At 51.2% G+C, this 24,533-nt stretch overlaps 9 protein-coding genes across 9 annotated transcripts; 3 read left to right on the top strand and 6 right to left on the bottom strand.

Annotated features, from left to right (window-relative positions):
- Positions 1-21: 21 nt before the first annotated feature.
- MIND_00480100 (Coatomer beta subunit) lies at positions 22-1,885 on the bottom strand (the record flags this gene model as incomplete). The annotated part of the gene is made up of 9 exons (XM_037361604.1): positions 22-428; positions 475-490; positions 540-768; positions 817-929; positions 978-1,016; positions 1,063-1,258; positions 1,307-1,380; positions 1,426-1,581; positions 1,631-1,885. 9 exons carry the CDS (start codon positions 1,883-1,885, stop codon positions 22-24), a joined length of 1,485 nt encoding a protein of 494 aa, XP_037221896.1.
- A 37-nt stretch (positions 1,886-1,922) lies between these two features.
- Positions 1,923-2,543, top strand: MIND_00480000 (uncharacterized protein; the record flags this gene model as incomplete). The annotated part of the gene is made up of 3 exons (XM_037361603.1): positions 1,923-2,154; positions 2,207-2,326; positions 2,383-2,543. The coding sequence occupies 3 exons, from the start codon at positions 1,923-1,925 to the stop codon at positions 2,541-2,543; spliced, it is 513 nt and encodes a 170-aa protein (XP_037221895.1).
- An 11-nt stretch (positions 2,544-2,554) lies between these two features.
- On the bottom strand, positions 2,555-4,835 carry MIND_00479900 (BRCT domain-containing protein; the record flags this gene model as incomplete). Its single annotated transcript, XM_037361602.1, has 10 exons — positions 4,734-4,835; positions 4,648-4,680; positions 4,513-4,599; positions 4,410-4,460; positions 4,287-4,360; positions 3,770-4,238; positions 3,146-3,724; positions 3,027-3,100; positions 2,705-2,975; positions 2,555-2,653 (listed from the first exon to the last, which is right to left on the bottom strand). Exons 1-10 carry the CDS (start codon positions 4,818-4,820, stop codon positions 2,555-2,557), a joined length of 1,824 nt encoding a protein of 607 aa, XP_037221894.1. The 5' UTR covers positions 4,821-4,835.
- Positions 4,836-5,622: 787 nt separating this feature from the next.
- Positions 5,623-6,411, top strand: MIND_00479700 (50S ribosomal protein L4; the record flags this gene model as incomplete). The annotated part of the gene is made up of 1 exon (XM_037361601.1): positions 5,623-6,411. Exon 1 carries the CDS (start codon positions 5,638-5,640, stop codon positions 6,409-6,411), a length of 774 nt encoding a protein of 257 aa, XP_037221893.1. The 5' UTR covers positions 5,623-5,637.
- A 38-nt stretch (positions 6,412-6,449) lies between these two features.
- Positions 6,450-7,429, bottom strand: MIND_00479600 (F-box domain-containing protein; the record flags this gene model as incomplete). Its single annotated transcript, XM_037361600.1, has 3 exons — positions 6,450-7,022; positions 7,073-7,224; positions 7,273-7,429. 3 exons carry the CDS (start codon positions 7,427-7,429, stop codon positions 6,450-6,452), a joined length of 882 nt encoding a protein of 293 aa, XP_037221892.1.
- Positions 7,430-13,396: 5,967 nt separating this feature from the next.
- Positions 13,397-17,502, bottom strand: MIND_00479500 (TY3B-TY3B protein; the record flags this gene model as incomplete). Its single annotated transcript, XM_037361599.1, has 4 exons — positions 13,397-13,471; positions 13,533-14,941; positions 15,755-16,519; positions 16,563-17,502. The coding sequence occupies 4 exons, from the start codon at positions 17,500-17,502 to the stop codon at positions 13,397-13,399; spliced, it is 3,189 nt and encodes a 1,062-aa protein (XP_037221891.1).
- Positions 17,503-19,801: 2,299 nt separating this feature from the next.
- Positions 19,802-21,209, bottom strand: MIND_00479300 (D-3-phosphoglycerate dehydrogenase; the record flags this gene model as incomplete). The annotated part of the gene is made up of 2 exons (XM_037361598.1): positions 19,802-20,842; positions 20,892-21,209. 2 exons carry the CDS (start codon positions 21,207-21,209, stop codon positions 19,802-19,804), a joined length of 1,359 nt encoding a protein of 452 aa, XP_037221890.1.
- An 83-nt stretch (positions 21,210-21,292) lies between these two features.
- Positions 21,293-22,997, top strand: MIND_00479200 (Imidazole glycerol phosphate synthase hisHF; the record flags this gene model as incomplete). Its single annotated transcript, XM_037361597.1, has 2 exons — positions 21,293-21,463; positions 21,513-22,997. The coding sequence occupies exons 1-2, from the start codon at positions 21,347-21,349 to the stop codon at positions 22,995-22,997; spliced, it is 1,602 nt and encodes a 533-aa protein (XP_037221889.1). The 5' UTR covers positions 21,293-21,346.
- A 181-nt stretch (positions 22,998-23,178) lies between these two features.
- Positions 23,179-24,506, bottom strand: MIND_00479100 (uncharacterized protein; the record flags this gene model as incomplete). The annotated part of the gene is made up of 3 exons (XM_037361596.1): positions 24,292-24,506; positions 24,085-24,239; positions 23,179-24,020 (listed from the first exon to the last, which is right to left on the bottom strand). The coding sequence occupies exons 1-3, from the start codon at positions 24,468-24,470 to the stop codon at positions 23,179-23,181; spliced, it is 1,176 nt and encodes a 391-aa protein (XP_037221888.1). The 5' UTR covers positions 24,471-24,506.
- Positions 24,507-24,533: the final 27 nt, after the last annotated feature.

Raw genomic sequence — 24,533 nt, 5'->3', positions numbered from 1 at the left:
TAGATTTGCATCTGCTGGAAGTTACTTGTCATGCACCCTCCTCATCCCCCATAAGTTGCCCCGACTATCTAACACTAAGATGTCTCCTGCATTGGTGACTGCAGCAGCTGAGAGTACTCGGTTTTTCCACAGTTTCTCAGCCCCAAGAATAGATATGTGAACTAATCCTTGGTCGGAAGCAGATGTGGCTGACGCAGCAGATTCGAGTCGTAGGCGTTTAATATCACGCGTCACTCCTTCTAACTCTTCGGGGACCTGTAATGTGACCATCTCAGTCAATTCGACAGTCCTAAGCGCAGGGTCTGGATATGCAAAGATTAGTCGGGGGTGATTTTGTTGGCCGAGGTTGGAGATCCATTCTTGCTGCTCGCCATGCCGAGGTGGGTTCGGTGGGTTCAAAACGAGACTCGATATTATAGTATACGAATCTTCGACTACGCTGAGAAGGGAAAACTGGAACATAAAAACGCTTACTGCTCTGTTGTGAGTCCTTAGAAAGCATATTAGATGGAAGGGAATCAAATGCAGACGAATCTCACCGTCGAGATTCCGCGAACGTGTTGAATCGCGTCGTTCGTCCAGCCGTCTGGGAAAAAGCGCTGTAGACCTAGCCAGCGAAAGACAACAATTCGAGCAGGTACAGTCTTTTCATAGTGCAACGGCGATTCTTCTTCTGAGTTGGGATCTTGCGACGCGCGAGAGTTGGGATTGTCGGGACTCGGTGCATAAGCCATTCCACAATGGATCATGAGCAAATCGTCAGATAGCCTGCGAAAAAGGTCAAGCCCAGTTTGTCGATACGACGAAGCGGCAGACCAAGCAATGGAAAATATGCGAGCCGCAGACAGCTTCGCGCTGAAAATCGGCTTGTCTTCACGAATCATGGATTGCCCCGGAACGCAGCGCCAAAACTTCACATATCGATCTGCCTAGACAAAACAATCAAGGACAGCCAAGGACGGCTGCTTTGAACTCACACCGCAAGTCGCGATCAGAGGTAGTCGGGGGTGAAAGGCCTGAAAATTGATGAGGAAGAGTAATGGCATTGGGGGTTCCTCTTACTGCGCCAAGAACGTCCCAGAGATGGCCTCCATAGATGCCCCCGGCGAGCAGAACAATACGGCGTCCGATTCCTGAGCCTTGGTCGGCGAGTGTGTCAAAACCCTGGGCGGCACTTGCCGCGGAGGGACCTGGCCAAGGCCTCCAACGGGGGTGCGGCGGGTAAGGGCTTTGAGGAAGGATATCTAAATTATATACTCTGAACCGCCCATTTGTCGTCGGTCAAATGCGCGTCGAATCGTCTTACCTCGTTGTGAAGTCAGCCGAGGTGGTAGCAAAAATATTGGGAGAGCAGGGATGGACAGCAATAGACGTGATGAGCTGTTGGCAAAGGTTAGGTGAGTCAATCAGGCTCTCTCCACGTACGCCTCCGTGGCCGCGAAGAAAGCCAATAAGCGATTGGCGGCCGACATCCCAGACGAATATGCACCGATTATGAGTAACGACCAGAAGAGGGTCGAGCGGATGGTTAGTTCTCAGTGCCCAAGCAACTTGGGTTTTCTCGATGATCTCTGAATTAATCTGCGGAAAAGAAAATGTTAGCCTGGGCTTGAGGGTCAGAGTCACGCACTGGAGAAATAAATGCTTTAGGAGTTTTTGAAGGCTCGTCTGGAAACACGATATTGGCGCGTTTGTCGCGTCCTACCGCGACTGCACCTCCGTATTCTGCAATGACTGTATCCCAGCTTTCTTTCTGTGCACGATGCTTTCCATCAAAGAGGTTTGATATGGATTCACAGGTCCAGGGAAACGCTTGTAAGACTCCTGGAGCAGTTTCTAGGTCTGAAGGTAGGACCAAACGGTGGACGAGTTGATAGGTCCGCATCAGCCGTGACAGTCACGACTTACTCTCCCCCACAACGATGACCGACTCGGACCTGGCTAGCCAGGTCAAAACACGCATTTCAGAGGTCCTAAAACGCAGACCTGAATCCTCTACTCACTCCTCCCATGGAACATATCACCCGTCGTCCGCGCTTGGCAACGCCTTCACTTTTGGTGGTCAGTCAGCAATCGTCGGAGTTGTCGCTGCTGGACTTCGCAACTCGCTTGCCGGTCGTAATGCTGGATTTGCGCTCCCAATCGGTGCTTTTGGTGTGTCCCAAACATCCTACAATAAAGAAACTCAGAATGACGATGTCTATAGCGGCTGTGGGAGCAACATATGCATTCACTGAGGCCGTCGTAGCCAACCAGCGGGAGGCTAGCGATACGACAAGCGTTGCTTCTGGAGCATGTGCTGCTGGATTTTTACTGGGGCTTGGAGGTGCGTCTAATGTCGGCGATTATTGTTTCTCACGCATCGCTCAACTTTCATTCCAGTTCGCTCGATTCCCGTTGCAGTGGGCACTTGCAGTCTAATGGCGGCAGCCGCTGGATTGCAAAAGTACACAAATGGCATGAACACTCGTCACTCCCAAGATACGGAGAAGTCTTTCTTCAAGCCTTCTGCTGTTGTAGAGTCGATAAGACGAGAATCATAATTGGAATTAAGCTAATTCTCGGTTGCAAGAAGAGCGCTATAAGCTTCCGAAACTCTGGCATGGTGGGTATTGTAGAATGTCTCCCAACTTTCCTCTGTTTTGCACGTGACCTATAGATAGAATTGGATGTTGCGTTCAGACAAGAGAAGAATCGACTATACCTTGCGAGTAAGCTGTGCCCAAATTCTGGCATCCTTTTCTGCCTCGGTTTCACCTTCACGGGTTTCTTCGCCATCTGCCCCATCAAAAAAGTATTTAGCGACAAGCTGGATTTCGCGTTCAAGATCGGCGCTTGTGGAAGCAGCTGGGGCTACCGGTGCCACTGGAGGGGGTTGGTTAGGCGCTTGATCGGAACGCGGACGCTTGTTAGTCGACTCTCCATTATTATCCTCACGATGTGCTTTTTTGCGATAGGCAATGAAAGCACGTTTCCTACACAATTCTTAGTCCTGTTGATCATAAGGGGAAAAGCTCACAACGGACTTGACATCCTCGATTGGAGTCTTGAGGTTCTGACCCAAACGAGTGTTCCACGCGTTCTCACTATGATGAGGCAACTACAGACCGTTTATTAATCTTTCTTTTGTTGGGCTCTTTCTCACCTTCTGACTGAGCTTCTTCGCCAGATAATTCATACTTGTCATTCTATCGCGTTCAAACAAAACTGCTGCATATCGAACCGCATATTCGTCCTCGACAGCGGGATAACGGTACTTGTTCGCACTATAGAGAACTCGTGTTGAAACTGGTGGGGGAGTGGGCGAACGAGGACGCTCTGGCGGTTCAGTTTGGGGGGTTGGTTGAGGGGTAATCACTGGGACAGTTTGTTGCTGGGGAGCCACCACAGCCTTGGATGCTCTCTCAGGCGGTTCAGTTTTGACACTAGATGACTTTGCTGTTGGTTTGGTTGATATGCTTCCAGACGTAGGTTTGTGGTTTGTGGAAAGCGGACGAGAAGAGGCGTCGATTTTCTTTTGCAACTTCTCTGGTACCTCAAACTTGTATTGAGTAAAGTCCTGTAGTTCGTCGGCTTCTATTGAATCGTAGATGAAAGCGGCTTTGACTGGGGTTCCGTTGAGGGCAAGTACGGATTCTAACGAAGCGGTCCAATCTTTGGCACGGAACGAAAGGACGGCGTAGTCGGCTGTTGCCAGGTGAGAAGAGATGACACCCCCATTTTTCTGCAAACAGTGAATTCTCTTTTTGAAAATATTTTTCTTACTTACCTTGATGCTTGAGATCAAGCTGCTGCGTTTCTGTACCTCCAATGCAACATAAAAAGACAATGGTGATCCCGTTGAGGAAGTGAAGATAGCCCCAGACTGCTGCCGTCCTTTGCCTTTCAAGTCGACAGAAGTAGATCGACTGGTAGATGAAGTTGTAGGAGGCGGAGGGTCTTGGGGTAGCAAGCCGGGAGGATTTCCTGGTGCGGCGAATGCATTTGCGTTGGATTGGAGGTAGGGAAGAACACCGTTTCGCTGGACGATATCAAAAAGGACCATGTTGTACACGCTGGTAGGATCGTTTGTTGGAAGTTGTGGCTGTTGGTTTACAAGATCGTTGGAGGGGAGGAAAACAGCCTGGTGTTGCTGCTGAGCAAGAAGTTGACCGGAGGGAGGTTGACCCATGGCCCAAGAAGGGGGAGCAGATGCAGACATCTCAACTGGTGTGATACGCGGGGTTGGGAGTGAAGAACTAAGATACGATTAGACATTTAAAGCAAAGCATTTGAATAATACGGACTGTTGTTGCTCGTCTGGGTCGTCATCTAGTGGAATGGTGGAGTTAATCTCTGCGCGACAACTTCCCCAGTTGTCCTGCATCGAGGTGTCAGTGGTTTACGAAAGCTGTGTGTGTGGCACCCACACTCTGCTGAAGAATTCTACCGGCTTCCGTGCATCGTTGGACCCACAAAGTCTGGAATTAATTACAAGATGACGAGAAGAGATGGACAACTGTGGGTGCCTACCTCCAGAACTGTCTTCTCGCCACCCCATTCCCGCAGAAATCGTTGTCCCGTTGGTGTCTCACCTTGAACGAGGATGATTGAACAGTCCTTGAAGGTTATTGACTTGAGTACGGCTTATAAACGAGACTGCTTTACCCTGGGATCCGAAACCAGATCAGCACCTGCCGCCTATTGTTATAGTTAGGTCCCCCATCGACTAGTTAGGCGCTGGACTGTAAAACCTTGAGCGCCCGAGCAATTTTGGGTCGTCCTGCACAGCCAGGGTCGAGGAAAATTCGGAGGTGTGAGAAGATAGCGTTTTGGCTCATGGGAGTTGCATGTAGAGTCGCGTCCAAAGTGTGATTATATATAATTAAGCTCACAGGGTCAAAGCGTAAAAGACATGGATTTTTTTTTCAAGTATTGTCTGCATGTTATCATAAAGCCTAGATACGACAATAGCAGTACACGAGCACCGTGGCTTAACGGTAACTGTTGCGAAGATTGAGCAAGTCCAATCGAGTAACAAGACGAAAACTGACCTCTTTTGCCTGCGAGCACGGGCACCTCCACCACCGAATTTCTTGGGCTCCATCCGTCTCGGGTCAGCGATGAGGAGAGTGCGGTCGTAGTCTACAAGACTTTTCTTGAGGGCCATGGCATGTGCAGCGTCGACATATTTGGCATGGTAAGCAACCAGCGCTTTCGCAACCGCCTGGCGAATCGCATAGATTTGGGAAGTGTGCCCTCCGCCCTTGACGCGGACACGGATGTCGATTCCAGCGAATTCGTCTTCTCCGACAACGAGTACTGGTTCATAGACCTTCAGACGGAGAATCTCGGGTTGGAGAATGTTTATCGGGGAGCCGTTGACACGGATAAGACCACGGCCTTCACGAGCATGAGCGACAGCAGTGGCAGTCTGGATGAGAAGATTGTGAATCAGCTATAGTACGAACTATGGGTGAACGCACCTTCTTTTTGCCAAAGGTTTGTACCGCCTTGGTGGATGCCATGATGAGGCGTTTTCTGAAGAGACTAAAGTGTTAATAAGAGACAAAACGCGCCGACACTGCGTACCCTAGAAAATGGGAGAGGGTGAGTGACTGTGATGGGACTGGCTAGTCACGCCTACTCTGTCACACTATGCTTCGACGACAACTCGTTCGACACGCTTCGACAAATGTAGTTGGACAGTCCCCAGTCCCAACCCCCCTCTGTCTTTCTCTCACCACCCCATTCAAATGCAGAAAGGGTGACCCTGATGCCGTCAAGGACGTTGTTGTCCTCGACCCTACTGTTTTCGGTCACCCCATTCGCCGAGACATCCTCCATCTTTGTGTCACGCACTACCGCGACTCTCTTCGTCAAGGCTCAGCGAACACCAAGACCCGCAGTGAGCGGAGTGGGACAGGAAGGAAGCCGTTCAACCAGAAGGGTGGAGGTGTTGCTCGTGCCGGAGATTTGCGGAGCCCTCTTCACCATGGTGGAGGTGTTGCATTCGGTCCCAAACCACGCGACTTTTCCACCGAACTGCCGCGAAAAGTGCTACAAATGGGCATGCGTGTTGCCCTCAGTCTCAAAGTCAAAGAAAGTCTACTGGGCGTCATGTCTTCGATGGATTGGCCCAATGGCAAAACAAAACATCTTGCGCAGAAGATTGACGCGTTGGGACTCCGTCGTACTCTCTTCGTGACTGGAGAGCAAGCACCTGTTGGTCTTGACAGAGCTATTCGGAACATCCCACTAACACAACTCACAACACTCGACCAACTCACCGTCTACGACATTCTAAAATGGCCGCGGGTAATATTGGATCTGAAAGCTGTAGATTTGATAGAGCAGACACTACGCAAGCAAGTTCCAATATCTCAGTCACACTCTTCGGATTTGTCTCCTTCATTAGAATTAACCTCGTAGTATGTCGAAATTCCCATTGGAGTAACTGGTCGCGAATCTCAGAAATTGTAATCCCAGTCGTCATCCTCCTCTTCGTACTCGTCTTCTTCTTCATTATAATCAACCTCGTACTCGAAATTGTCCTCGTAGTCGGAATCCCCCCCGTAGTAGTCCTCGAGTAACTCGTCACTGAATTGTGTATCATCGAGATCGTCCCATTTTCCCCGCGCAAAGAGTTCAGGATTAAGTAATCCACGGAGAGGATCATGAGCAACTTGGTTCTCTGCATTTTGATATCGCTCCGGAAGGATGAGTTGGACGTTCGGCCTATACACCAAAAGTGGAGATATTTTTGCCTTCTCAGGTGGAGGCTCATATACCACTGTTTCCAGCAAGGGCCAAGGTGTTCCCTCAAATAGAATCCCAACACCAGTGACATGATGCATCTCAAGGCGAGTTATCTTTCGGAATGACTGGTATATAGTGCAGTCTATGGATTCGAAGTTGATTTCGCGGAGGTGTAATGTTTTTAGGTGTGGGTAGTCCTTTCCTGAGAATTCGCCATAATCACGTCTGTCGCCTGTGATTTCAAGATACTCGAGGTTTGGCAAAAGAAGAGAACAAAGAAGAGGCTTAGGATGATGTCAACGGGGAATTGCTATTAGTGATGCTGTTGGCGTACCTTCTCGTGAGACGACACAAGATAATCGTTGACAAAGCTGACGGAAAGAGAACGTATTGAGGTGGCTTCGAATGGGGGATTACTCTTTTCAGGGTCGTCGTCAAAATCATCCATAATCTCCTGCAGTATCAAGGCCTTCAAATTGGGCAAGCCTGGCAGGATCAGCTGATCTAAGCACGACAAAAGCGAAACTGACATACCTTGGATTAACATCCGAAACTCGGGGTATTTGGCATGCAAGTGGTACAAGTGGAGAGTCGCAAGATCTTTTAGGGGAGGAATGCAAGCAATACATCCGTTGAAAGCTAGGAAACGTAGTCCATCGCAACGAAACAATGGTGTGTGGGTCACAGTCATATTGGCATCACGATGATACTCGTGCTCTGCAACGAGAATCTCAAAGCGAGTTAATTGAAGTGGAGGTACGCTGCGTAGAAAGTCGACAATATATGTGTCGGTGAAGGAACGCAGTGACAGAGTTTGCCATCGTGCGGGTGTAAGAATATGTTGTAATTTTGTATCAATGAACTCTTATGACCTAACTCAAAGTCAACCTTTCCACCAATAACTCGACAGACTGTTCGTCGTGAGCGAGGTCGATGCTTGTTGATTCGGAAGAGCTTGTCGCGTCAGTCCGGATCAACGGGAGATGTGCTTAAATCACACGAAAGATAGTAGCTTAGGCTAAGTAGATTGAAGTAGAAGATGTCCGCACAGTGGGGCAGGACTCCCTTAAATATACTACAAAGGGCCGCGCGGTCCGGACAGCGCGGCTGTGTGGCGACTGCGCACATCAGTGATTAGCGGGCCGCCGGCCCGATCGTGACCGGGAGAGAGCGCGTGGAGAGTTTCTGGGTTATTCCATCACAAGAGCCCCCCCACTCTACATGTGCGCGAACCATGGTTGCATAATTTTAAATAAATAAACAAGTGTACACTCTAAACAGAGAGAGCATTGAATGCCGCTTGCAGATAGGCAACGTCTGAGTCGATCTCAAAGCGTGGAGCGACCGGGGCACGGATGTCCATCCAGGCCTCCTCCTGAGTAGAGCCTTGGCGAGTCCGCATGACAACCTGGGCTCCAGGCACATCCGGTGCAAACAGTCGAGCAGCTGCCAAGTCGGCCTTGGCAGTCAGGGCGGCGTCGGACATGTACTGTGCCAACTCCGCCAGGATTCCAACCTGCAAGTTAGTGTGGGTACCAGCATACTCAAGGAATTCATCCCGCTCTAAGCCAACACCTGCCCCAAAGTTCCACAGGGTCCCTTCCCCCAACTCTCGCGAGCGGCGCATGGCGTCGGCGATCCAGAGCACGGCACGATGACAGATGGATCGCCAGATGTCGAGATAATCAAGAGCGTCGCTAAGGGTGTCAAAAACGACGTTTTCGGCGAGACGGCCACTCCAGCGGAATATGAGGAAAGTGGGAAGACTGAGCCCGAGTTGTGCAAAGCAGGCAGTGGGAAAGGTGGTCGGCATGCTGCGCATGGACTCAGTGGTGATGACGAAGTTGTTGGCGGCTGCCAAGATGAAGGCTACGCAGCCGCTGACGATAGCGCGGAACCCGCGTTGGATGAAATGATGGATGGTGTAGCCATCGAAGCCGCGAAGATTGATGTACACGGCTTCGTTCCCGCGCTCCGGCAGCAAGTGAGCGGCGGTGGAAAAGTACGCCTCGAAGAGCGCTACGAGCGTATGATGACCGCCTCGGGCCGCGTCCCAGGCATCTGAGAGACTCCCGTGGAAAGAACGAGGGTGTCGTGGACAACGCATCAACTGGGATGAGGCCTGGCATGTCTTCGTCCGTCAATTCGGAAGCTGGTGGAGAGGAGCCGCCGGTTGCGACATGAGAAGCTGCCCCAGTGTCAATACCAACACCGCGATCTGTCAAGACTGAAGCCGCGTAAGACCGATGAATGATCTCGTAGAAGTACGGGAAGCATGGTGAGTAAGGAATCGGCTCACTCTGCAGAGCGGGCGCCGTGGTAAGACCAAATGGGACTGGGACAAAGCGGTACAGCTCGTTGTTGTAGGTCTCCATTTTTGAGTGTTTTGAGAAGGTGAGAAGCAAAAGTGAAGGAGTGTTGGCGACGAGGAATGAATGAGTGTGTGTGTGAAGTGTTTCGATGGAGCGTGAGCGTCCGCGGAATGCATTTATTAAAGGAATTCAGGGTCTCGTGGCCCTCCACTGCTCCAAGATTTGTGGAGCGTTGCGGAGCGCGCGCGCTTTGAAAGCCATTCATCGTGATCGGCGCTAAAATTCTTCCACCTGACCTTGAATTGCTGCATTCGCCGGCCCCGTACTTTTCGCCATCGTTCTGCGATGATATGGTCGATCTCTTCTTCTGGTAATACATCGAAGTCATCGCGGTCGAGAGATTTTGTTACCCGCTGGCCGAATTCCTCAGGAGCTTTGTGGTAAGCCTCTAAGTGCGCTATGTTAATGACTGGATGGATGCCATATGATGCTGGCAAGCGAAGGCGGTATGTCACCGGACTTAATTTCTGCGAAATTTCAAACGGACCGTCATATTTGATCTCTAGCTTTTGCCCGCGGCCAGTGGATTTGCGCAGTAAATTCATGGAATGCGGATTCAGTAGCACTAGATCTCCCTCATCAAACTCGGTGAGCAGTCGTCCGTTATTATAGGCGCGCTTCTGAAATACTTGTGCCAGAAGCAAGGCCTCCTTGGCTTGGGTAAGATGAGCCTCAAATTCTTCGAGCATCTGCTGGGCTTTCTCATTGCGCACTATATCATTCTCACCCCCCCCAGAATTTGAAGGTCGTGTTATGGGAGTGGAGTCGGCAAGGATGGATCCTCGAGTGATTGGATCGAAGCCGTGGAGCAAGAAAGCAGGGGAGAATGTTGTGCTGGAGTGCGGTGATGTATTGTAGGAGAGTGCTAGTTGATCTAGGAACTCTGACCAGTCCTCTTTTGTCGCATAGGCGCGCAAACGAGATTTCCAGCAATTGATTTAGAGCCTCCGTTTGTCCATCCGCTTGCGGGTGGTATGAGGTGGTAAGTGCACGCTTCATCCCCATAAGTCGACAGATTTCCGACCAGAAAGAATTTCGCCAGCGAGTGTCTCGATCCGAGATCACCTGTCGCGGAATCCCGAAACGTGTAATGACATGCTTAAAAAACAACCGGGCTGCTTCGACCTCGTTAATGCTGGTAGTACACGGGATAAAGATACCATATTTAGTGAGTTTGTCCACAATTACCAGTATATTGTCGAAGCCTTTTGAGTTAGGCAGCTCCGGTATGAAGTCCATGGTCACGACTTCGAATGGCTGCGCCGGAATAGGAATTGGTTGAAGTAGTCCAATTGGCGCATGACGACGAGGTTTGATTTTCTGACAGATGTCACAGGTTGCGACAAAGCGCTTTAAATCTCGAGACATCTTTGGCCAGTAGTAAGTTGCAGCGAGTCGGTTGTAACAACGATGATATCCAGCATGCGCCGATTCAGTGACACCATCATGGACTTCAGCCATAACGGTCGGTCGCAGGCTAATCGGTACGCACACGCGGTTATTCCCTTCAGAATTTTCAAAATATAGAAGGCCATTGTCGCCATAATGGTATTGAGAATAGTGCGGGTTGGACCAGTTAGACTCTGATTTGAGGGTGTCGATGACGCGTGAAAAGTGGGGATCTGTTTGATATGCGCTAACCCATTCAGCAATTTCCGAATCGGATATTCCAACAAGAACGGAGTAAGTGCGTGACGTGCAATAGGGGCAGTCAAGAACACTCGAAAGGTCTGTTCGATCCGACGGGATGACGACTGCTTCCGGTGCCTGCACACCCAAACCTTCGCTGACATCATGGGTGTGCTTGGCGACCTTCAAGAGCTTCTCCTCGAATCGTGGCCCAAGATCGTCATACATATTACGCAGCGGGTCATCTGTCGTTAGCTCGATTGTCGGAATATCATCTGCCAAGGGAGAAATCTGTCCCGGCAGGCGGCGTCGAAGTCGCGAGATGGGGTCGACGTTAGAGTGTACGCGGCCGGCGCGGTGGACGATCTTGAGTCCAGGGTATGCCGAGAATACAGTTCCCCACGTTAGCAGTCGGCGGTTAACATTTTGATAAGTTCGGCTCCATGTTAGCGCAGCGTGGTCAGTGATTCCTGCTACAATCTCGCCTTCAAGAAAAGGCTGGAATTTAATCAGTGCTTCCTTCAAAGCCAGGGCTTCGCGCTCAGTGGGCGAATAGTTACGCTCAGCCGACTTGAGCACCCGAGACCAGTAAGAGACGACGCGCTCAATGTAAACCGTTGTTGCCTCAAACTCCTTCGCCCAGGTGGGGTTTGCGGGGACATCGTCAATTCCTTTAATAGCCGTTACAAGCGTAGGTATGGCCTCGCCCGCCGCATGAGCACGTTGAAGGCGTTCGTAGACACGCGTGCCGCGAAGGTCGCGTACCAGTACAGGCTGGACCTGCTGCAGGATCCCTGCCAGACCATAGTCGCAAGCGTCCAGTATAAACGCGATAAGGACGCCCAGGCATGGCATACCCGCGGACTGGCGCATTGGTCAGCGTCTGTTTGCAGAGCTCAAAAGCTTCCATATGTAGCTCGGTCCATTCCCACTTAACACCTTTCTTGAGTAAGTGAAAGAACGGTTCTGCAATCCAAGAGTAAAATGGTATATAAGAGGAGAAATGAGCCATAGTGGTAAGATTTAGGCTAAAACCAGTAGGTATGGCTAGGGAACCCTTTGCCTAGAGGATTAGCCCTACCTAGGCAGCCCTTTACTGGCCTCTGTTAGAGCCAAATGTGACGCTTTGTAACATGTGTGACATGTGTGACACTTATTCAAAAAAAATATCATTATTCCTTATCTGGTATCCTAGCACCTGTGGCAATGCACCTATCTAGATAATGATTTTATTGTGGAACCATTTTTGATTGCCATCAGTACTTTTGATGGCTATCTCATGATACATCATTTTGTCCTAATTAGGAAAGTTATTGATACAGGCCTTCCCAACTATATACCGGGTCATCGGCCTGAAGAAAAGGAGTTTAAAGTATTATATTACATAATTATTAACTTATATATATTATATAATAATTTATTCCATCATTGATATTATTGAATCAATAGCCTAAATCACTGGGTACAGCTAGCCCTAGGTGGAAATAACCGTGTAGGCAAGCACCTGTTTAGCTGTACATAGGGCTTTAGCCTAAAACTTACAGCTAAGGGTGGAGAAATATACCATCATCCCGAGGAACTGCTGAAGCTCATGCACGTTCCGTGGCTCCGCGAGCTGCACGATGGCATCGACCTTCTCTTTGTGGGTCGACAGTCCGAGGCGAGAGACTTTTTGCCCCAGCAGAAGCAGAGATTGATAAGCCAGATGACATTTTGGCGGCGACAAGGTGATATTTGCGTTCGCGATAGCTCCAAAGACTTGATCCAGATGTTTCAGGTGGTCATCGAAAGTAAGCGAAAAGACTACGATGTCGTCGATGTAAACAAGAGCGAAGATCCAGAGGAACGGCGCTAAGACGTTCTGCATGACTCGTTGAAAGACGCTGGGCCCATTTCGGTATCCGAAAGGCATTCGCCGAAACTGCCAGAGTCCCCGGTGGGTGCGGAATGCGAGCTTTTCGGCGGCAGCGTCAGTCATTGTCAGTTGCGTGAAGCCGGCAAGAGCATCCAGAGTCGTCAGCCATTGAGACCCCGAGAGCGCTTGCAGAATGTCGTCTTGACGCGGCAGCGGGAATTCATCAGGAACGACCATCTCGTTCAGTTTGCGCAAGTCGATGACCATCCGTGGTTTAGAATTGCGGTAGACGATAAATACTGGCGCCGCCCACGGGCTCTTCGACGGCTCAATAACGCCGAGCTGTATCCACGCGTCCATCTGCTTATCGATGACTTCGCGATTTGCAGGCGAAACGGGGAAAGGCGGAAGCGAGACGGGCTCCGCACCTGGCTTCATCGGTATGTCCACATGTGAGTCGTAGTTCCCGAGCCTCCCGTCGAGTCCGAAAGCCTTTGCGTTGCGCGTCAGGACGTCCTCCAGCTGCTTGCGCTGATCCGGAGTCACATTTGGCGAGATGTCGATTTCCTTCAGTAGCTGAGAGCTGTTCACGGTCTCCGGCGGAGCTTCTGCCGTTTTGGGGCCGCCTTCGATCGGCTCAGTTGCCAAAGGATCGTCCGGCTCGGTAGCGTTGCGCTGGGCCTTCGAGGAGATGTGGGTGCGAGAACGAGCGGTCGCCACGTCAGCTGGCATAGCCACGTCCGCCCGGCGTGATCGGGCGGTGCCGTGTCAGCGTGAGAGTCCGGTGACGTGGCTTCCTCCCTCATGTCCTCGCGCTCGTTCTCCTCCACCAAGGTGCGTAGGAGCTTAGCGTGAGCGTGAATTTGACTCTGCTGAGCTTTAGAATACTTAGATATTCGATCTAGCCATGCTCTCGGGTTTCGAGCCGTTCCCAGCACTTGCCCGACGCCAATGACGACGGGAGCTTTGGAGAAGTTGGCAACGTGGAGAACAGGTTTCTCCCGGGAGATAAGTGAGTCTGGGGCCCCATACAAGTCGTCTGCATTTCCGTTGGTTCTCAGCTGTCGCTCAACGAACAAACAGGCTTCATCCTTTGGAAAATACGCTTTAACCGGCACCATCACACTTGTCTCTGGCGGAATGACTATTCTCTCTGTCGCCCAAACCTCCTGCTTCGACTTCCTGGCGTTTTCTCGCTGTCTCTTCTTCTGGCTTCGACGATGTCGACTTGCGCTGGCTGTCTGGGCTTCCGGGGCTGCTCGAAAGACTTGTACTTTGAACGCGTGTCCGTCTTCATCAAGTAGGCTAGGAGAAGTCGAAGATTTGACTTCCAATTGTCTCCCAGAGTCCCCAAAACGAAGGTAACTACGTCCGTCGTGCCTCAGCACAGAAATCGAGTACTGATCCGCGAAATCGTTGCCCAGAATGAGCGGTGTCATCATACCAGTGACGATGTAGGCCTCAACGGTCATTCTAATCGGTCCGTCGTCCGTTTCGAAGAAGAGATCCAGTATGACATAGCCAGAAATTGAAGATTTACCCGTCACTTGGATCAGTTTAATGTCATGGCCAGTCTTGACCTTTGGCCGGATGGTAAGTGCTTCAAATGCTTTGCGCGATATCAAGGTAATGTCAGAACCAGAGTCAATGATCACAGTGAGCGGGTCAATATTCAAACCGCCCACCGTGGCCGTTGCTTGTGTTGCTGACGCACCGAGGAAGGCGCTTCCCTCCGGTCGAGACATATGTCGGCGCAGTTCAATGACCGATTTCTGGTCCTCGTAAGGTGTGTGCATGACTCGGTAATTCACAGCTTTAATTTCCCTCGCTAAGCGCCGTCTTGAGCGACGATTCAGTGATGAAACTGATGTGTAGGTCATGCATGTTGCATCTCGCGACTGGTTTGAATCTGCTTGAACAGAATCTTTCAATTCGTCCTCATCCGGGACCGATTCAACAGAGGCTTGTTGGCTGCCTTTGGACTCGAAGCATCCTCCCAGGGCTGAATGGCTCCCAAACTCGGCTGGCTTCGAGTTAACCAGGTGAGCAGTGGGTTCAGTAATCTGAGAGGCTAAGTCAAAATCCTGAACGTCTTCCGCCGCAGGTTCAAGGCTATAATACAAGTCGTCATAGTCTTCCTGAGCATCAAGTTCCTCCTCAGTTGCAGCCGCAAGGTGAGCGCGAACTGTCTTATTTCCGCGGAATGCATGTTTACACTCATTATCCCAGTGCTTTCCGCTACCACAATGTCTACAAGGTCGAGCACCTTTGGACTCGGGCGTAGCCTTTTTGGACACGTTTGCGTCGTCCTTGGGGAACGGCGCCGGGGGCAGATTCCTCGAAGCGCCTACCAAGTTTGTCCGCGCGGATTGTCGTGACCAATCGCGCGAGCGATCGCGATCCCGAGAATATGAACTATCTCGTGGTGGTAAGTCCAGTTTCATTGTCACGGATAAGACCCGGCCCGTCCGCTCCGGCGCTGGTGTCGGGCCATTGCGGGCCCGTAACACGCAGCACGTGACGACGGGGAACATGCGCCCCAGTAGGAGGAACGCACACGTGGGAAGCACGTGACCGAGAACGACGCGTCGAGCCGTCGCCGAGCCCAACTCGACACCAGGGGAATGGGGAGGAGTGCTAGGAGGTCAGGAGTAGCGCCTGGCCCGCAAGGGATGTGCGATCGTCCCCTCTGCGGCCAGGAACGGGAGTGAGGAGGAGGAGGAGGGGCCAGGGTGTCCGATCACCCCCTTTGCGGGCCCGCGTATATAATGCGCGATAGTGTACCCTGTACTCTATCGCTTAGATCGTCTGAAGAACTACCTTACTCCGTGCGAGGAGACGCTATCGACTCATCGGGCCCGACACGACCCGATTCGAACCTTCGACCACCGACTACGGCAAGGGACCGAGTTCACGGGCCCTTTCGGTTTCGATCTACCCCGCCCGCCATACTTGCGGGCCCGACTATTCGTCTGTTCTGTTCCGGGCGCGCGTTCTTAGGAGAGGTCCTTGCACGGCCCGACCCGCAGTCTGACATTCATCAATGCGTCTTCGTGGTATCTAATGGCAGCTTGGAATTGTACCACATCCTGGTACAGTTGCGTGTTGAGCACTGTATTCCAAGATGCAGGTGCGCCGTCCATGACTTCCAGTATGATACCTGACGCGTCGAGAGTGTAGACCATCCCCAAGAGTTCCGACTTGCGAATAAAGTATTCGCTTGGGGTTTCTTTCGGGTTCTCTGAGTCGCGATAGCGCGCACGCATAGCACGGCCGCGCTGGCGGTCTAACCACTTACGATTCAAATAGTAGTCATTGAATGCTGAGCGTAAGGTGTCCCAGTTGGCTTCAATCTGTTGACGGTATGTTATAGGTAATGACCAGTACCATACCTCTGCGGCGCCTTCGAGTCGCTGAGGCACAATCGTTCCCAACTGACGGTGAACCGTGTCTGATCGTCGTGCAAGGTTGTTGATCTTCAACATCCATCGCGCGACTGTGTCCACGTTGCCATCCCATTTAGGTACATTCTCTTGCTTCAGTTTGACATCAAAGTGTTCTTCCTTTGTATTCACAGACTGAGCTGGGTATCGAAGAGATTCGACGACTGGTGGCGGACCGTTACTCGACGGGCCGTTACCCGGCGGGCCGTTGGCTCGGTTACCACGCGGAGGCGGTACAGGTGGTCCACGGCGCGGGGGTCCCGCGTCATCTGAACTGTCGTCGTCATCATCATCAGGATCTCCGTGAGGTGGATTGGCAGTGCGGAGCGGATTTGCTCTTGCCGTCGGAGCTGGTGTAGACTGATAACCACGAGGTGCTTGCGTCGACGGGCGGGTCGGTCCGGGAAATCCAAAACCGAGATGCGGAGGCACGTCTTGCGGATAGGTGGAGCCGTGCCGCATTTGTCGAATCCGGTCGGTATCTTGCATAGGATTCCCATAATTCGGGCGGTGGTACTGACTCACTCTTTGGTCGAACAGGCTCAAACAACTCCGACGCCATTGTCGGGCGGTTTGTCCTCGCACCAAAGGCTGGTGGTACGTCGTTGAACCCGCGACTATCTTCGGGGTATAATGGATAGTAACTAGATTCGTGTGTAGCTCGTGAGGAGACACTGGATGGACGAGGTGTCTGTTTCGGGATACATGCCGGTGTAGCTTCACGAACTAGGGATGCCAGTAAGTCACGACACTCATCGTCCGGTGGCTGAGGCACGTTGTGTAGGAAGTCGTGATATCGATCCATGAATACAAGGAAGTTTTCGACTTCTGCGCGGAAACAAACACCGAGCATCTCAAAGTCATTCTCTGAGTAGAAGTCTTTGAGGTATTCTCCGGTGCCCCACGATGGTACAGGTGGTGGCGGCAGTCCAGCAAATTTGAAAGACTTCTCCGCAATGGCTGAATACTCCTGGAGTAACCGTGTAAGCACCCAATACTGTTTGTAATTGATACGGCATGCTGATTTATCCTCGAGAACGTATGGTACAACTTCAAAATTGTCGAGGAATGTTCGTAGGAGCTCCAAAGCTCGGGGGAAAGTGTGTTTATAGAGTCGGCGAGGTGCGATTTCCCCTTCCGCCAAGTAATCTTTGCCAAGGAGTGGAGCTGTCTTAGCAATGGCTTCGTCTCGGCGTTTTGTCAGGAACTCATTGTCAGCAATCTTCCGAAAGGGCCGCAAGGTGGGTAGGTCAATCCTCTCGTTGACAGGAGTCTTATCCGACTCCAGATCATGCTGTGGTATGGCTCCAATGTAGTCCTCGAGTGGCGGGAGGTTCTCAGGCTCGAAAGAAGCTTCGGGTGATGGTCCTGCCGTTGGAGTCCGAGGCGGTGGAGCGGGTGGAGTTGTAGATGATGGCGTCGTGGGACGCGAAGGTCGAGCAGTCTTGGAAGACGTGCCCGACATGGTAAATGGATGTGGTGGAGTGGATGATAGGTTTAACACGGGCTTGAGCTGGTATTATGCTCTAAGAGTTCCCAATGTGTCCACCAATGTAAGAATATGTTGTAATTTTGTATCAATGAACTCTTATGACCTAACTCAAAGTCAACCTTTCCACCAATAACTCGACAGACTGTTCGTCGTGAGCGAGGTCGATGCTTGTTGATTCGGAAGAGCTTGTCGCGTCAGTCCGGATCAACGGGAGATGTGCTTAAATCACACGAAAGATAGTAGCTTAGGCTAAGTAGATTGAAGTAGAAGATGTCCGCACAGTGGGGCAGGACTCCCTTAAATATACTACAAAGGGCCGCGCGGTCCGGACAGCGCGGCTGTGTGCGACTGCGCACATCAGTGATTAGCGGGCCGCCGGCCCGATCGTGACCGGGAGAGAGCGCGTGGAGAGTTTCTGGGTTATTCCATCACAGCGGGTGAGAATGACTCAATATGGGCCGCAACGTGGTCAAACAGCGGCGAAGATACGGTGATATGCAGACGGCAGTTTGCCGACCGCTCAAAGAAGAGTGGCGCCCAGTGTAGATCGCGGTCGTCGTCCAAGGAAATGGAGGACCAAAGAATGGGAGATTGCAAGATAAGCTGACGAAGGTCAGTGCAGAGGCTGCCGATTGTAAACGCTTGAGCTTTTGTGAGATTTCCCTTACGTAGAGAAAGTCACAATGGAATCTGGAGGTAAGAAACTGCAAATATTCAAGAGACAATCAGAGTGCAGTTGGGTGATCGAAGTCAGCTTCGAAGTCATGCTGTTTCTCGTCACACCGTGTCGCTGACTCAGCATCAACAACCTCTTCACGCGTTCATCTTGTCTCCCTGCCACCCTTTTCTTTTCTACGCGTCATAACATGTCTCAGGAGGGAGAACAAGAATTCGACGACCAAGCTCCCGCAGGTCCTATCCATGTTCAGAAACTCACAGAAGCCGGCATCCACGCCAATGACATCAAGAAGCTTATGGATGCAGGCCTTTATTCCGTTGAATCCGTCGCATATACGCCCCGGAAGGCACTCGTAGCAATCAAGGGTATATCTGAGCAGAAGGCCGACAAAATCATCGCTGAAGGTATGTGGGCAACTGCACGTTTTTCTATCTGACTCAGCAGCTGGCAGCTTCCAAAATCGTACCTCTTGGTTTCCAGTCCGCAACCGAGGTCCACGCACATCGCTCCGAATTGGTTCATATTACAACTGGATCCAAGCAGTTAGATGCGCTTTTGGGCGGTAAGCCGGTCTGGGTTACTCATATCAACGAAACATTCTTACGCTTTCCAGGCGGAATCGAGACTGGGGGTATCACCGAAATGTTTGGCGAATTCCGGACCGGGAAATCTCAGCTTTGCCACACTCTTGCTGTTACCTGCCAGCTTCCTGTCAGCATGGGCGGTGGTGAAGGCAAATGTCTCTATATCGACACTGAGGGCACATTCCGCCCCGTTCGTCTTTTGGCCGTGGCCGAACGGTATGGCCTGAACGGGGAGGAGGTTCTCGATAATGTTGCCTATGCCCGCGCCTATAATGCCGACCACCAGAATCAGCTTTTGACAACTGCTAGTGCTCTTATGGCTGAATCTAGGTTCGTTAAGATCACCGACCAGACATCAACACTGAATTTTGTTAGATTCTGTCTTCTGATTGTGGATTCATGCACTGCGCTCTATCGAACTGAGTTCAGTGGCCGTGGAGAGCTGTCCAGTCGTCAGAACCATCTTGGCAAATTCTTGCATACACTACAGCGTCTGGCAGACGAGGTTGGATATTGCTGCTCATCTTAGCTCTGCTTAACCAGCTCCCATAGTATGGCATTGCGGTCGTTGTGACCAATCAAGTTATGTCTACTCCCGATGCCGCACCGGGCGCGTATGGGAATGAGAAGAAACCAATCGGTGGCAACATTATGGCGCATGCATCTACAACTCGGTGAGTTTCCCCTCTCCACGATTACCTTTTCTTTTCATATCAAACTCCACATTCAGTCTCCAGCTCAAGAAAGGACGGGGTAATAATCGTACCTGCAAGATCTATGACTCGCCCTGTCTGCCGGAAATGGAAACGACATTCGCAATTCTGAGCAGTGGTATTGGCGACCCAGAGGAGGAGACGTAGTCTTTTTTTTAAAATCACGATTATGATAGGCACCGGACTGCTAACCCACTCCAATGTAATATACAAATGCACTTTTTTTTTCTATTCCAGTTGAATGGTCATGAATACACGAGGATCGTCCAGAACTGATATTTTGCTACAGTACTTACTTAAGCCAGGAATCGAGTCAAAATATTCGCGCTCGTGCCACTGATCAACTCGCGCAGCTGACTGATATCTTCAAGACTGACATCAGCGATGTCCGCCATGAGGTACGCGACGTCGCCTTTGGAGTCTGAGAATTGCTTTTCGACGTTATATGGCGAAAGGACTTCGTTGACCTGTCGGAGAACACCAGGTTGATTTTTGTGCACATGACAGACCCGGATATGGTTGCCTTGCTCAGCAGTGAGCGCACGAAGGTCGACCTCTGGGAAGTTGACTGCGCCAATCGTAGAGCCATAATCGAGGTAGCGACTCAGAGCTTGGGAAACCTCTTGCCCGATTAATCGTTGCGCCTCCTCCGTCGAGCCACCGATATGTGGGGTGAGAATAACATTTGGAAGTGTGCGAAGAACGCTGGCCCAAGTGTTGAGTTGGTCATCGAATGGCGCGCCATTAGCACCAGGCTCTGCTGGGAAAACATCGATAGCAGCACCAGCAAGATGTTTAGACTCGACAGCAGCGATCAAGGCAGGAATGTCGACCACCTTGCCACGCGAGTTGTTGATGAGATATGATCCCTGCTTCATCAGAGAGAGCTGGGGCTCAGAAATCATCTTGATCGTCTCTGGGAGTTCTGGGACATGCAGGGTGACAAAGTCGGCCTCGGAAAGAAGGGATTCGAGAGAATCAACCTGCCGAGCTGACCCAAGAGCCATGATGTTTAGCACATCATAGAAAATGACACGCATTCCAAAGGCTTCCGCCAGAACCGACAGCTGTGAGCCAATGTGCCCGTAACCAACAATACCCAGTGTTTTTCCGCGTACTTCCCAGCAGCCCTTGGACTGCTTATTCCAGACTCCTTGGCGAAGCTCGTAACTGCGTTCAAAGAGTTGTCTGGAGAGAGCAACCAGTTCTCCCATCACGAGTTCAGCAACCGAACGAGAATTGGAGAACGGAGAGTTGAACACAGGAATTCCGGCTTGCGCTGCAGCGGGGAGGTCGACTTGATTGGTGCCAATGCAGAAACATCCTATAACGAGCAACTAAACGCGAGATGAACGAACTTGTCAAAGGATGACGCGTAGATCTTACTCTGGTAGCAGCTTTGATGACGCGTGCAGTGATTTTGGTCTTGCTACGAATACCGATTGCATGGTAGGATGGTAAAATGTCGATGAGCTCTTCCTCAGTCATGGCCTTCGCGTGGTGGTCTACATGGAAGCCTTGAGAGCGAAATGCAGCGACGGCCTCCTGGCTGATGTTTTCGAGAAGCAGAAGACGGAGATCGACGCTTTCGACTGGATGAAGTGGCTTTACTCCCAGTTGTGGTGAAGAGAAGGATGGTGAGGCAGAAATGGCGACTGCCCGCTCATTAGGGCTGCCTGGAATGGGGATCGGGGAAGAAGGCATGAAGACACGAAGCAAAATGTTGGGAGGCCATTTTAAGATTGCTCAAACTTGCGTGACCGTCAAGTAATAAGTATCCTATCTCCGGTTTTCGCATTTCATCGGACAACTCGAAGAAAGTTCTATATTCTGACAGCAAGATGCTTTTCATCCTCGACTACGGCGCAGGAAATGTTGCCAGTCTCTCCAACTCAATCAAAGCGCTAGGATATTCTTTTCGCTGGATAGAGACACCGGAAGATTTCGACGTGGCCACTGTTGGTCTTGTCGTGTTTTCACGCCAACTAAGCTAATCGATTGCGCCAGAGCCTCATCTTTCCAGGTGTGGGTGCTTTTGAATCTGCCATCCTGCATCTATCCAGACGTGGCCTTCTTGAACCTCTTCGCCAATATATACTTTCTGGGCGGCCATACTTTGGCATCTGCATTGGAATGCAAATCCTCTTCGAGTCTTCTGAAGAAGCGACATCTGCTGGCCTTGGAATGATATCTTGTCCAATTCGGCGGTTCAGAGACGATGACAAAACAGTGCCTCACATTGGCTGGAACACGGCTGATTCGTTCGACGAATCGCCAGCCGCGTACTACTATTTCGTTCACTCATACTGCGCACCATATGACCCAGAAAAGTCACCCAATGCCGCGGAGTGGGCACACACCACGACTCTATATGGACAAGAAATATTCATCTCATCAGTCAAAAAGGACAATGTATTTGGAACCCAGTTCCATCCTGAGAAATCTGGCAAGTCAGGTCTCGCCTTACTCAATGCATGGCTAGGTGGTAAGCACGTTGGACAGCTCCCTTCTCCTGTTCATCGGCGGCGCAATGGACGAGGCCTGACCAAACGAATTGTTGCCTGCATGGATGTGCGAGCAAATGACCAGGGCGACTTGGTTGTCACCAAAGGTGATCAATACGATGTCCGAGAGAAGGTCGATCCCCTCGCCACAACAAGCGCTGGAGCAGTCAGGAATCTTGGGAAGCCTGTTGCATTAGCTGCCAAATACTACGATGCTGGGGCCGACGAGCTATGTCTGCTCAACATCACTTCCTTTCGGCATTCGCCATTGCAAGATCAACCGATGCTCGCAGTCGTTAAAGCGGCAGCTGAAAGGCTCTTCATTCCCCTCACAATTGGTGGGGGCATCAAAGACACGGTCGATCCTGATGGTACCCCTCGGAGCGCATTGGAAGTTGCTTCTGCTTATTTCAGAGCCGGGGCGGACAAAGTGAGCATCGGGTCAGAAGCTGTCTATGCGGTAGAACGCTGGCAAGATAACAACCGCATTTGTGATGGGACAAGTGCAATCGAGACAATAGCGCATGCATATGGTCGACAAGCCGTGGTTGTTTCCATTGATCCACGTCGCAAGTTGCTTGAAACAGAAGACAAGGTTGACGGGAATGAGGTATTCCCAGACGACGATGGCAATCTCTGGTGGTACCAATGTACCGTTTCTGGTGGGCGTGAAGCACGACCCTTGTCTGTTGTCCAGCTTGCGCGCGGAGCTGAAGCCCTAGGTGCAGGGGAACTTTTGGTCAATAGTATTGATCGCGATGGGACTGGGCTTGGCTTTGATCTTGAACTACTTTCGCTGGTGAAAAGGAGCGTGCGGATCCCTGTTGTTGCGAGTAGCGGTGCGGGGAATGCTGTCCACTTTGTCGAGGCGTTCCAGAAGACCAATGTTGAAGCCGCGCTTGCGGCAGGGATTTTTCATCGTGAAGAGGTCGGAATTCAAGAGGTCAAAGACGCATTACATAACGCAGACATTCATGTTCGAGACTAGAAATGGCACAGAAACTATCTCCATCCAAAAGAGAGTGATGTAGATACACAGGAGATTAGTTCAAAGGGAGGGAAGAAGGGAGGTTGTCCACAGGGTTACACAAACGACTGGTGAAAATGAAGGGAAGGGGAGATTAGAAAGAAGGAATGCATGTAGTACAGTACAATATATATCAGCCACTTTACCTCGTGCCTCGGACAACTCGTCCCACCTTCTTCATCAAGCTCGTCTTTCGACCAAGGCCATTGGAGGGAGGGCTTTCACCCTCGTCGAAGTAACCGTTTGGGCTTCCATGCTCTCCTGGGCTGGTGGCGGGGGCACTGCCAGGAGTAACAGGTAAATCTTTGGCACCTGGTCTAGGCTCGATGAAAACATAGGCTTCAGATGTTTCTGAAGTAGGAGAGACAGGATTGCCTCCACGCCCCTTCACGCGACCGAGAAATGAGCCTTGAGAGCGATGGGTTGGACGCTCGCCGCTTGTTTCTGCAGGAGGTTCTTCGTCGTTGACAGGGACATTGGGGGCATCACGCATTTTTCGGATGCGCTGCATGATTGATTTGTTCCGCTTCGGAACGTTGCCGTTGTTGCCGGGTGAGCCGGGACTGTCTGGAAGGGCTGAATTATCATCCGAAAGACTGTCTGGAACGAAGATGGGCATCGGGGGAGGCAGTTGGGAGCGTCGAGCATGAGCACGTGGTCTATCAGGAGTTTTGCGAGACGACTCCTTGCCGTTGTAGATTGAGCTGGCGGGAGTGTTACCAGTAGTTCCGCCGCCGCCGCCAGCAAAAAATTCTTCATAAGGCTCTGGCTCGTGAATACCCCAGGCCTCAGCGATAGCATCCACTTTCTTCCTGGATGGCTCGTAGTCAGTTAGGGCAGGTGGGGATGTGGGGTATGGTCCGTCATCTGCGTATTCTTTAGGCATGTCTTCGGGGCGACCACTCCAAGCCATCATTGGCGCACGATTCTTCTGGCGGTTACGGGACGGAGCACATGCATCAAAGGGGCCGTCGTGGTGGAACACTGCGAGTGGGGCAACATATTAGTGATCAGCTGACTCAACAACGATGAGCGCAACGCTACTCACTCGGTCCAACACCACTGTAGTCCAGTCTATCGATGACATCGGCATGCTTGGAGCCCTTCTTGCTTGACTTTTTCTTCTCTGTTGGTGCGGAATCATGAGAAACTGAGCGGGGAGCTACTTGTGGAGTAGTGCGACTAGAGGGTGCTGGACCATTCCTACATGGAGAAAACTGAGTATAAAGTCAATACCACAGTGAACAAATCATACGTTTGGCTCCGTCCCATTCGATTGGCAGAACCACGGACATGGACTGTGTCTCGTACTTCCTCGACGATATCTGGTTTGTCTCTGGATGATTTCTTGGGGGGAACGGGTGGAGAGTCTGCGTTAGGGTCGGCAAATGGATCCACATTGCGCGACCGCGCTGTTTCGACGAGAGTGCTCATGAAATCGTTGGGTTTAGGAAGAGTGGTGTAACGCGGTGACGAAGTGTGACGTCGCATCAATAA

The sequence above is a fragment of the Mycena indigotica genome (genome assembly GCF_014461135.1).
Source record: "Mycena indigotica strain 171206Taipei chromosome Unknown Mind.scaff0004, whole genome shotgun sequence".
Taxonomy (NCBI): Eukaryota; Fungi; Basidiomycota; class Agaricomycetes; order Agaricales; family Mycenaceae; genus Mycena; species Mycena indigotica.
Note: the sequence above shows the minus strand (reverse complement) of the source record. Positions and strands in the feature narration are given on the sequence as shown.